Here is a 12,771-nt window from a genome sequence, read left to right as displayed (position 1 = left end):
GAACCATTCTTTCTCTGCCTCTGTTCTGAATTTTGGATATTTTCTGGTCCATATCCCATTTCTGCCTTCCCTCAAGATACATTCTGTTTCCCACCCACACCTTTCCTCATCTGAGAATTACTTTACTTTCTGAAGAGGAGTTCTGTGAAATGTATCCTACACAGATGCACTGCTAGGGTGGAGCTGGGAATAGAGCATGGGTGGAAACAAGGGACTGGGACAGGGATGAGGGAGAACAGAGGCATGAGCCAGCAGTGTGCCCAGGTGGCCAAAAAGACCAATGGCATCCTGGTCTGTATAAAAAATATTGTGTCAAGCAGTACTAGGGAAGAGACTGTCCCTCAGTACTTGACACTGGTGAAGTTGCACCTCAGTTTCTGTGTCCAGTTCTGGGCCCCTCATGAGAAGAAATATGTTGAGATTGTGGAGTCAGTCCAGAGAAGGGCAAAGGAGCTGGTGATGTTTCTGGAGTACAAGTCCTATGAGGAACAGCTGAGAGAATTGGAGTTGTTCAACCTGGGAGAAGAGGAGGCACAAGGGTGACCTTATCACTCTACAGCTATCTGAAAGAAGAGTGTAGCAAGGTGAAGGTCAGGCTCCTCTTCCATACTGTGCCAGGGGAGGTTCAGGCTGGACATCAGCAATATTTTTTTCACTAAAAGAATGATTAGACTTTGGAATGGGCTGCCCAGCAAGGTGGTGGAGGCATCGTCTCTAGGCATGTTCACAAAACGACTGGACATGGCACTTAGTGCTATGGTGTTGTTCTCATGACAGCATTCCATCACATGTTGGTCTCAATGATCTTGGAGGTCTTTTCCAACTTTAATGATTCTATGATATGGGACAATATGACACTGCAGCTCCAGGACAAGAGACCAGAACTGCTCTTTTCCAGCTTAAGATGATATTTTACTGTCCCATCAGAGGCCTTCATAAGCCCGTGGTGTGCACACAGAATGAAGAGCAGCCTAAGTAGTCAAGACAAAGTTGTGTGGGAGATGGGCTTCCATCTAGGTCAAGTATTCTCAGGGATGATCTTCCTGTGCCTAATTTTAGTGCACAGCCTTTTCCACTGATTCCCTGGCATGAGTGCTTTCTCTTCTGGTTCCCTACTGTTTGGAGTTCTTTGGCTTCCTTTGCCTGTCTACCAGAGTCAGTGATCAAGCTTCTCCAGCTTCTCTAAGCTTATCAAAGTCTCTTTCTCACTGTAACCTACATATCTCAGCAACTGGCTCTCACAGAACTTTTATCACCTTTATGGTCTCTGAGAGTGACAGAGGGTTTGTTTGTGTGTGAATTAATATGCTGGTGAAAGGAAAATCAATAAAGAACAAGGCTACAGCAAAGCAAATCCTAACATTCCTTTATTGAACAAGAGGGTATGCTTCTAAACATGCTAAAAATGCTTGGAATATGGAAACTCATTGGCAGACACCACTGTTTCTTATGAAGCTTTGCAGCCTTAAATTGGCACATGGAGTCATCACAGCCCTTGAGCCAGCAGCACCAAAGCCATTGCTAAGTTCACCATTGAATTCATCAACTAAGAAACTGAGCCCTAAATTCTGACTTGTTCAAGAGTGAAAATACTACCTCTGATCTTTCTGAAACAGATCAATATTCTTTCTTGTTGGACTGCAGCTGCACAAGTGTTGTGCAGTGTTGAAACCTGGTCAGTTTATACTTTATAGGCAATAAGATCTGCAAACTGGAGGAACTAAGGTCACCTAAGTCACTAACTTTGTCTCTTCTAAACCAAGATTGTATTACCAAGGGAAGATGGATGTCGTACAGGCACCCACAGTGGAAACCAAATCCACCTGAAATTCAGACTCCTGAAGAATGTCATATCCATATTTACTGAGCATGAATGGGCTGACTTTCTCCTGGGTTTGCCCAGACTAGAGTTCTTGGTTAGTTTTATCATCAGAGATTTTAAAGACAATATAAAAGAGACTCTTAGTAAAGCTGGGCTAGTCTTCTGTTTTTATTGATGGATCTACTCTCATTTTTATCCGATACTGATGTCTTCCTGTTGTAAATGCCTGGAATTCTCCTGTGTGGGCAGACCTTTGTTGCAGTGGAGTTATGCTGAGGGCTGTAACAGGTAATGCCAGGTGCAGCCCATCAGACACCTCCCAATTACATTTTCTGCACACTTCCAGGTCTGAGAAGTTGGTTGGGGTCACTGGATTTGTTCCAAGTACAAAGTAGAAGACAGGAAATTCTAGTGCATGTTGGGAAGCATATAGTATGTTTCCACCTCATTCAGAGGAGCTGGGAAGCCATTTCTATAGAGCTGCTATGTGAAAGGAAGTTGTATGTGTTTAGAATGGCTACATGTATATATAAGAAAGGTAACTGCATATGCCATAGATTTGTGTATCATAAACATGTATGTCATAAGCAAATTTAATTGCAGGATACAACTGTCAGTGCAGCTTGAAAGAATCCTCTGAATTCACTGTTGCAAGCATGTAGGTTGGCAATTTACGTATTAGCTCCAGAGGGAAAGAATTATGTCTTCAGCAGACAGGTGATGAGTCTTGGTATATTTTTGTGAACCTAACTGATCTTCTCCTGTAATCACTAATTTTATCCCACCCTGCCTGTCCCCAAGATTTCCAAATGGAGTGCACTCAATCTTTTAAACATTCTGAAATGGGCAGTCATAGTCTGTCATCCTGCAGACAATAAATTTCCACTGACGATCCCTGCATGAAAGAGAGACAAGAGAGAGGTGTTAGTGATCCAGAACTGCAGAAGATGCTATACAAGTAAGAGTAACTTTATACCAGGTACTGGTATGGCAAGAAAAACATCTGTCTGCCATTAACTGACCTTCATCTGAGTGCTCTGTGTTTTCAAGAGCCAAAAGAACATTAAATATATGTGATAGTTACAATTCCCTTACACTCCTTTACAAGATAAGAAAATCAGCTCTCTGAATAAGTAGGTCTCTGAAGACAATGAATCCTGATGGTGAACAGTCCTGAATTGACTTTTAATCAGTGACCAAGAGGAAAAGGATAATTCTATCAAAAGTTATTGTCATGTCATATATTGTTCAGTAACGTGTAAAAGGTGAATAGTACTTGGGTGATTTTAAGCTATGTCTAAGAGGGGAGTTATCCATACAGCAAATATTGATTTCTCATCCTTGATCAAATTGTATGTGAGGAAGAGTAACATTTATGAATGTAAGGAGAATTTATGCTCTTCTCAGTTTGTGATTGGTATTCTCTCTCAAGAGAGCGATAGGAAACCTAACAACTGTTAGTAGGAAGCCTGACTGGAGCAGTGGGATTCAACAGTGGAAGCCAGTGATTTAGTGTCCAATAGTCACAACAGGCTACAAATTTAATTTCCTCTGCAGCTTATTGTACATTAAATTTTCCTTTGACAGATAGGCATGTGATCAGAGGATCAAATACTGTCCTGCTGTGAAGGGAATGTTGAATTTAGGCTGCTTGATACTGGCTAACTTGAATTTAGATCCAAACTACAATCCTTGCAGATGACAGTTGTCATTTATATTGATAATGGCTAGTCCTCTAAGAGGTTTCTGAAAGCTTGAATTCTGCTAATAGTGATGTCCTAAAGATGAGGCATAGGATGGGCAATGTTGGTAATGGGTGATTTAATAGGAGCTTGCATTTAAAGACCCCTCCACCAAACTGGTGCCAGATTTCTGCCTCTTGGGAATGTGCTGAGACCCCCTGAGCCCAGATTTTGGTATTAACTGTGCTTAAATGGTGTCATTGACTGGGTGACTCTGTCCTGGAATAAGACTAATTTGACTATTAAGCCCTGTAGGTATACATTTTGTATCTACCCTGTAGGTATAAAATGTCTCATTGCAGCTTTTGTTAACTGAGGTTTTTTAACTGGAAATTTACTGCGCTGCTAAGCTACAAGTTTATCCTGAGTGTCATTTGGAACTGGGTCTGTGTCATGCTCATCAGCAAGTATGATGTAACAGTTATATAGTTTGGCTTTGGTTTTCTTTAGATCTTTCCTAGATGTTTTAAACTGTAATTTCCTGGTAAAATTGTTACCAAAGGTTAATGAAATGCAAGATTCATTTTTAGGTTTATTTTAAGAATAAACTTTAAAATTATTTGGTCTATGTGCATACTTTTCAAGGACAGTTATTACTCTTTTGGTCATTAAGTTACCAAGAAAGACAAAAAAATAAAGAGGATCTCTTTGTGGAAAACAGAATTATATCGGTCAAAGTTAAGGTCTGCTACGATAGCACCCATTGTCAGAGAGACTTTTAGCTCAAAATCTTAGATCAAGTAGGTTTTCTAAAATAGGACGTGAAATTAAAAGTCAAGCTCTTTAAAAGAAATGTATTTTAGTCACCTGAATTAATACTATCCTTTAAAATACTGGAACAGAATTATTTCTGAAGCTGTCATTTCAGCTTGGATTTTCTGACACTAGCATACATGGTTGATGCATTTATGGCATATTACTATTTTTTCCCCTGTTACTTGTGTTTGAACTCAAGCATACATGCCCAGCTTCTCAGGATGCAGGCAATTACTTTGTACTATTGCTGTTGTGTGCTTAATTCAGTAGCTATCAGCCTGTTTCAATTTGTAGATCTCTTAAAAGTTTACCAATGGGGATGCAGATGCCATCAGGAATTGCCTTATGAGGCGTACACTAGAATATATCTGAACTTGCCTTTGCAGATCTTAACACCAGTTAGTAGGTGTCATCCCCTCCCAGTTGCTAAATTAATGCATTTTCCTTGGCATTGGGAATCAATATTGAACTGTCTCTTTTGCTTTCCACCTGTCATGTCCTGTAAGATTTGAATTATTGATGTGTAGAGAAATTTCTTTTATCTCCAAATATTTTTGAGTAATCTGTTTCCAATTAAGTTAAAAAATTCTGTGAATTCCTATTCAGATTGAGTTTGACAAAATCCTCTTTCATTGGTCATATGAAACATATTAGGGACCTTAAATACCCTATAATTTAGATCAGCTGAGCTTGGTGGATGTTCAGCTTGTCTGGGCATTTCAAACATACTTTACTGTTGGGGTATCTGGCTGTTGATTCATTTTTCAGTGATGATGTCTGAGCAGTTAAGAAGTAACTGGCTATCCAGATGACCCAAACAAATGGAGCAGAGAACAGTTTTGTAAAAGAAACAAGCTTATGACAGCCTGCATGTGCTATTTTTATACTACATAGCAAAGGACAAGCTGTGGTGGCTCTTTCCAAGAACACCTGGTAATTCCCACCTCCCTGTCCAACGTACTTGCTGCAGGTTGGGTTGTGAGTGTTCCAGGTGGTGCCCTCTGGACCAGGAGACTGTTCCAACCAGATCACAGCCACCAAGCAATGCTCCACCAGAAAGTCATACCATCATCACTTGGCATGTTTCAGAGCTCAGGCTGAAGGTATTATGTTGTTCGGTTTGTGGGTTTAATTTTGGGAGCTATTTTGCCAAGGGTTTGCAATGTGTATGTGTATGTGGGCAGTTTCAGTTGTTTACAGCCTTCTTCAGATAGCCCATGTCCTTCTCTGAAATTTGATTGTATCAGTCTGTCTGATAGAGATACTGCCCTTTCCTGCAAATGTTCCCTTATTTATGGCCTTAGGTCATCCTGTCTGCTTCAGTGTTATCACCACACTCCTAAATGGGCTCCCGGAGATACTTCAGGCCTTTCCTAATTTTTTCCAGCTGCTTTTGTCTTGCTTTATAGACAGTTGTTTTCTCCTTTTGACCTATTTAAAATGAGACTGGAAAATGTAAATAGTAACCAGTTCTGAAGTCTGTTCTTCCCAAACAAGCAGTTAAAACTTTTGATAATAACTACAAAAATAACTCTTTCATTCTTTCCTGCTACACAGGCATGGAAACTCACTGACAGTGATTACAGAAGTGTTGGTGGGCATAGCATCATTCGAAACTTTCTATGTCCTTTGCCACAAGCATCACATGCTGTCTCAAATATCCTTGTATCAACAGTGACCACACTGATGCAATGTCTTAGGGAGTAGGAAGGGAAGATATGATTTCTGCAAGTTTATTGAAGAAGTCTAAAAATACCTACCTATTTGAAGTGATCGGGAAAGTTTTAACCGAAATACCTTCAGAGGCTTTTTCTTGCCTCTTGTTAGCTCAAGAACATTGTCCATATGAACTAAGTCGTAACGACACAAGTTTAATGTGCTTGAAAAGAGGAATTAAAAAATGTTCACAAAAACAAGTGGAAATGTGCATGCTCCAGGCAGGCTGAGATCAGAAGACCTTTTCCTGCTCCTATTCTGCTTCATGAGCTGCAAAGAATCATTAAGGATGACAAATTTGCTGACTTTTGTGATTCATACTGCTCAGGAGGAGTGTTACAGCCTGAATCTGAATTCTGAACTGGTGTAGCAAGATTTTTTTTCACCTCATTCTCTTGGCAACACAAATGGTTTCTGGTTGTTCTGAAAGCTGAGGACCAGAAAGTTCATTGGTGCAGAAAACTTTTCTAGTTTGCAATTCGTAAAATATTTTCTCTGTAGTTTCAACCTGCTACTGTTGCAGGTGTATGACTGCCACCAGAGCAGAGATAGGACAAAGGTGTGCTGGTGGCTTCTTCCTCTTCCAGGCACTGTGGTCCTGTGAGGACCTGTACTCCCAATGTACATTCCCATGACGCTGCCTTTGCTCCAGTCACCCCACTGCCACCCTCTTCTGAAGGCTGCCTTTAGCAGCCAGAGACAGCAATCTGCTCAGAGGCATAGGCTACCTCGGCTGCTCTGCTTTCCAGGCCTGTCCTTGTGGATTCCAGACATCCACATGTGATGGAGTCTGGATTCCAGCTACAGAAGAATGCACTGTCTGCATTATTTCCCCTACTCTCTGCCACAACCATGAGGAACAAGGATTAAGGACAGCACTGGGAAATATTTAAGATGAAAAGCCCAGAACGGGGCTATCCCTTATGACCTTGTAATTTCTTTATCTAAAGTGATAAATAGATACCCTTGAGTCAAGTATCTATGAAAGTTATTCTGCCACTTGTAGGAAGAATTTGCAGACACAGCTTCCATTTGTTAATAAACAGGATAATGTATTTTAGCCAGGAAATTATAGTTATGGACCTGTAGTGGTCTTACAACATGTTGTCATTCTGGAAAAGCCTCCTTATTTTAGGTTGAGGGATCCCTATGGTGAACTTCGGCAAGCTGAGTACATTACAGTGACAAAAGCACTTTGGCTGCTTTGAGTGTTATTAGAGAGCGCTTGAAATATTGATGTCATTAAATTCCCACTTCTCTCTTCTCTCCCCCTTCTCATGTAGCCCATCTTGGCAGAGCATTGCAGCACTCCTTACCTTGCTGTCTGTATTTTGCTTGATAACAAATGCTTTAATATATTGGGGCTGAGGTGCCTAACAAAAGACATCAGCAAAGAAATAGCTCACTATTGATGTATTAGAGGGCAGCTTAAAAGAATCAAGATCCCTTTCCCACAATCAGGTTTCAGTGACTGCTTATACTCTTCTTAAACCTGCTCTGTTAGGATCTCTGTGGCCCTAGGCAGACTACAGTGTGGGATTTATGTTAAACCCAAAGTTTAAAACTTTGCAGTTGTGCATAGTAAAAAGGGAGAAACGTTCCTTTTTGACTGAACAGAAAAATTGTGAATCCATTTGCGTGACTACAACTTCACTAGCCATAGGGCCTCTCCCAAGAGGACTAGCAAATGCCAAGAAATTGCCAGAACTGATCAATAAAATGTAGTTAACTCATTTTCTGGAAAGGGATCAAGGTGCATGGCACTGCCTGAATTCCTGGAGTGGATTGAATCTGTTAGAATTGTGTTGAAATAGATTGGGCAGTTTAAAGCATTCACATCACAGTTTGTACAGTATCTGCATGCTGGCAGATTCCCTGCTTCTCTGCAAAGAAAAGTGGACCAAAATAGGTCCCTCATTCCCTGAAGGCACAGAGTGTTTTTACTGAGCTCAATGAAATATGCTCCAACTAGAGGTAGGTGAGAAAGCATACAGAAGATCTGTTGCATTTAGTGAAGGTCAGATTCAGCCCAACCTACCACTGCTGTATTTTTCACTGCTCAGATGGACATGGCAAATTATCCCCATTAGCATGCTCTGCTCCTGATGCATGACTCTGGACAATGAATCATATGTACTGTGAACTTTGGTCCTCAGAATTCCTAGTGCTTTGCTAAGTACCACAGCAGATGGTATGTAGCCATGCTCTGTTGGGGGGAAATAGAAAAGACAGGCATTTTAAAGTTTCTAATGAAACATATGAAAAGCAAACCTGTGCACAGCAGAGAAAGTTGTGGTTGCCCCACGGATGTAATAGTCGTAAGTGTACATCATCATGTCCATATCTTCTCCATAGTGTCCTGGATATTCTGTTGTTAACCTTTACATTGAAGAAAAAGAAGATAATATAATTTGCCATCTTATAGAAGAGTCCAGTTCAATGACTACAACTAAATTAGTAGATTTCTCCTGCATCTTTAAAAGTTCTTGTTTCTTAACAGCACTACAAGATGCAGTCTCACGAGACTGCCTTTCTCCTCTATGCAACTAATTCAGGTAGCTATTTGAATAAAATTGAGCAACTTTACAACAGTTAAGAGCAAACTGCAGTATTGGAATATATATATACACATCTGCAGCTCTGGGATAAAAGCAATCTGAACAAGAAGATAAAACTTGTCTACTACTTATGTCTTTATTGCAGGGATTTGCTCCAGCAAATTTTCCTCTTGTGAAACTCTTTGGTTTGCAGCTGTAGACCGCAGTAAATGTTGCCAAGTAAGGTGGCACGAAGCATTTATCCATGTATGAATTGTATTAAGTGAATGTAACAATTAATCCATTACTCTTTGTTCGTTTCCTCTCTCTGCCCAATTTATAATGTAAAAATATGGGCCTGAACAGTATTTGTGCAGTGTATTTGATCTGAGGACCTCAAAGTGCTTCTTCAATTATTAACCAAATTATGATAGCTGCTTCCCTGGGAAATAGGCAAGTAATACTGTAATTCATTTTACACATAATGAGCAGATTCAGGAAGGGGCTGGAAGCTTGACCAGTACTTTCTGTCAACATTATATTTGAAGTCTGAATGGAAGCCTGGCACTCCTTGTATTAAACCATTTTACATAGGTGCTCCTACTGGAGTTGTCAGCCTCACTATGAAACAGCAAAGAGAAGCATCAGGTTCCCCATGAGGGAGATGCTGAACCAGTGGAAATATACAGCCCAGCTCCTGTTGAGACTAACATGGTTAAGACACATTTACAGAAATCCTGGCAACCTTTTTCTGACTTAATCCAGCCCGGCAGCAGTACTTGAATGATGCTTGAAGGTGATTGAAGCACATTCCAGCCAGCACTCATGCATGTTTACATTTTGTTAAATCGGTGGAGTTTAAGCACAGGCTTAAATACTTTACTCACTAGGAATATCGTTTTTGGGATGGGTTTGAGCTTTTATGAGGTGCTTTGGGTGTATTTGGAGCTCAGACCTATAACTGCTAGAGAACTCAGAAGCAGAAGGTTTGAGGTACTCTGGGCTACTAGGTTGCTTTCCAGGTCATACTCAGCTTTTGAACGGGAAAGATCATTCAGTTAGAACATCATTCCTAACAAATCATTTTTCCTTAACAAATGAAAAATGTGTCTGCATATGAAACTCAAGCATGACCTTTTAAGAGCTTCAAGTCTAATCAGTCAACTTCTTTGAATATATCTTGTTCTCATGCTTCCTTTCCTTTGGCCATGAAAATCATCACACAGATTCTGACTTAAAGTACAAGGACACCCATCTCAGAGTGTGTTTGGAAAGCAGAAAGTCAGGCCTAGTCACAGTGTCTGTTCTGACCAAGGACACGTGGATGTGCAAAGCCCTTGCGGTGCTCTGCCATTGGTAAGAAATAACAGTAGTATTTCACAGGTCATGCAGACTAGGAGAAAGAGAAGAAACCATGAACACTGCCCACTCAGCCAGAGGAGAGTCCCCATATTTAGTTTACTAATTTGAAATCTGAGTGTCTGATTGTGCATGTTCAGAAAATCCAGGGTCATGGAAGGTTTTAAAAATGAAGACCAGCTACAGACCAGCATTTAATTTTGCATTCTCCCATTAAGTCCAGGTTTTGACACTTTGTTTAGCTATTATTATGAGAAACCACAAAGACATGTGTTTATATATGTTCTACCAAATGTGTTTCAGAACATCTGTTTGGCACTCAGCAAGGAAAATGTTCTGTAATCTTGACCAGCGGTATGTGCTGGGCAGATGAGACTGTGCACCACACAAGGTTAAAAAGCTGCTTTTTTCTCTACTCAGAAACAGAACTGAATCAGTTCTTTGAACTTCTTTCATGGGCCTCTCAGTTGAAAAAATAAATCTGATTACAAACTTCTGAATTGCTGTGGTCTCACAGACCTTTCGCAGAGGCATGCAGTGTTATTCTGAAGTGCAGTGGGAGTCTTCATTTAGCTTCCCTCTCTTTTCTTTCTGACTGCTGTCATCTTCCCCTCCCTCTGTATTAACTTCTCCACATTACCATGCAGCCTCTTAAGGCTCCTCCACTAAGAAATGTTCAAAAAGCAAATCTATGCAATCATCAAAAATAAATTATCTGGGGACTTGAGCTGCTTTGAAGTGTGTCTTGTTTCATAGGCAGGTGCCTAGGGGCTACTTTTGTTCTGGAGAGAAGAATTATAAATAGTGCTATGACAGCAGTGTTCAAGTTCACATGAGTCTGTGTGGTCTAATTCATTTCTCTTTGATGACTGCTGTACTCATTTCTGAAACTGTTCTCCTAAGCCCCTGCATTTCAGGGTTGTCTGGCTTGCACCGTGTTCTTTAGAAGGAAATGCAATTGATCGTTCATGTAGCAGGGTTCTGTGGTATGTCCCATTCCTTTTCTATTATCTCTATTTTTGGAATCCTGAGGGTAATTTACACAAAATGTGTCTGCACTTAGAGATGCCCTTGTGTTTAATGCATAGGGATAGTAGTATGTGGTTTTCTCATCTTGAAGGGGAGAAAGGTCATTTAAGACACCCATTAAGGGCCTTCCCAAAGTGGTCTGCCTGACACAGTGTCACAGACATTTCTTTCATGAAAAATCCTCTCTTAGGATTTTCCTGCTGAAGCTGAGAAGTTCAGCAACCAGACATAAACAATAGGTTATCTGCTGCTGTGGAATGTAACAGGTCTGCCTGGATTGGCCCAGTTTGGATGTTTGGAGTTGGTAGCCAATCCAGGACTGAGCTTTCTTGGACGCAGTCCGGGAGAGCGAATTTTGTGATTCATTCTTTACTTTTCTTAGCTTAGGTTAGCAGCTTCTGGAAACTCTCCTTTCTTTTTCTTTTTAGTATAGTTATAATAGATGTATATATCATAAGATAATAAATCAAGCCTTCTGATCATGAAGCCCATCTCGTCTCTTCCTTCATCCCTGAAACCCTTGTGACCACCGTCAACAACACAGGACAGTGGTTCTCTCAGGTTTTGTTGTAGCTTGGTCTGTACCCTTATTATCAAGTACTTAACTGAAAATGTTAAATGTTTTAGTCACTAATGAATACAAAGTGCATATCAACTTGTGCAGCCTCCCATGGTCCTACAGACACATAATTTATTTTCTGACATGGTAGCATTTGTGAGCCACGTGTGGCAATGTATGGTTTGTACCCGAGAGGAGTCACAAAATGAGTGTGAGGCACTTTTTCCCTTAGTTATGAGGATTTGCCTGCCCATGGGCTTTTCAGGTGGGAATAGCCATCCATAGTAACCTTCACAGCGCCCTGTAAGCACTTCTGGCATTGAACTCATAGCAACCAGAACTGGGCTAGAGGAGAAGCGAGAAACCTGGGAATCGACAAGTGCCCAAAGTTGCTGCTGCTGTTTGGGGTGTTGTATGACCAAGCCAGGGTGCCTGTGGTTCCTGAGGGGGTAGGTGACAGGGGGCCCTTGGAAAGAGGCTGGCAAAGCAGCTGTGAGAAGATGTGTGTTATAGCAATTGTGGGCTCTAGGCACTGAGTAATTTGTAAGGCTGAGGGGTAGGGGCCAGCAGGGTGCATTTAGTGGAATTGTTTGTCAAACCCAGATATACGCACAGGTGTTAAGTTTGGGGAAGGACTTGTAGGGGAGAAAAGAGTAATGTGAGACCTTTAACAAGTGGTAGTCTTTTCAGTCTGTATGATCTGTTTGCAAGAAAATACAGAAAACAGGAACTCTTTTCAAATCTACTTCTGGATAGTACCAGGTGTATGATGTTTGGGCACAAGAGACTTGAAACACCAGTGACATTGTTGAGAGAGGAGAAAGACGGGAATTCAGTGTTCAGGACTGGGAAAGGAAATCTTATTATAAGGGGTGTATGTAGTTTGGCCTTGTGTGAGCGGGAAAAGTTGACAGAAAAAGGTATTTTCATAATGGCATTTTTACCTAGAATTAGGTTGATGTGGAATGGTTTATCTTTTCAGTGGTTTACATTGCTCCAACCATCCACACATTTTTCTAATGTATTTCACTATAATCATATAAATCTTGCTCAGGGTAGGATATGTACTCAAAAAAGGCGTTAACTCTTTACCAAGATTACTGTTGTTTTTATTTTAATCTGAAAACAGCCGTGTTGTTTAACTTCCATGGTGAAGAATTGCTATGGTAGAGATTAATAGAAAACACAGAGTTACTCATTTAGCACTGAGAAGAATGTTTTGTACTAATCTACAGTGATCTGTGGCACTCT

The 12,771-nt window shown here is 40.7% G+C and overlaps 1 protein-coding gene across 1 annotated transcript in view; it reads right to left on the bottom strand.

Annotated features, from left to right (window-relative positions):
- Positions 1-1,385: 1,385 nt before the first annotated feature.
- Positions 1,386-12,771, bottom strand: part of DPT (dermatopontin) — a 29,047-nt gene continuing 17,661 nt past the window's right edge. Inside the window, exons 3-4 of the mRNA XM_030954299.1 lie at positions 8,308-8,415; positions 1,386-2,717 (exon numbers count right to left, since the gene is read on the bottom strand). Coding sequence (XP_030810159.1) covers positions 2,651-2,717; positions 8,308-8,415 — 175 coding nt within the window. The 3' untranslated portion in view covers positions 1,386-2,650. The remainder of the gene's footprint in view (positions 2,718-8,307; positions 8,416-12,771) is intronic.

The sequence above is a fragment of the Camarhynchus parvulus genome, chromosome 1, assembly GCF_901933205.1.
Source record: "Camarhynchus parvulus chromosome 1, STF_HiC, whole genome shotgun sequence".
NCBI classification, from domain to species: domain Eukaryota; kingdom Metazoa; phylum Chordata; class Aves; order Passeriformes; family Thraupidae; genus Camarhynchus; species Camarhynchus parvulus.
The sequence above is the reverse complement of the archived record's forward strand: the minus strand, read 5'-3'. Positions and strand labels throughout refer to the sequence as shown.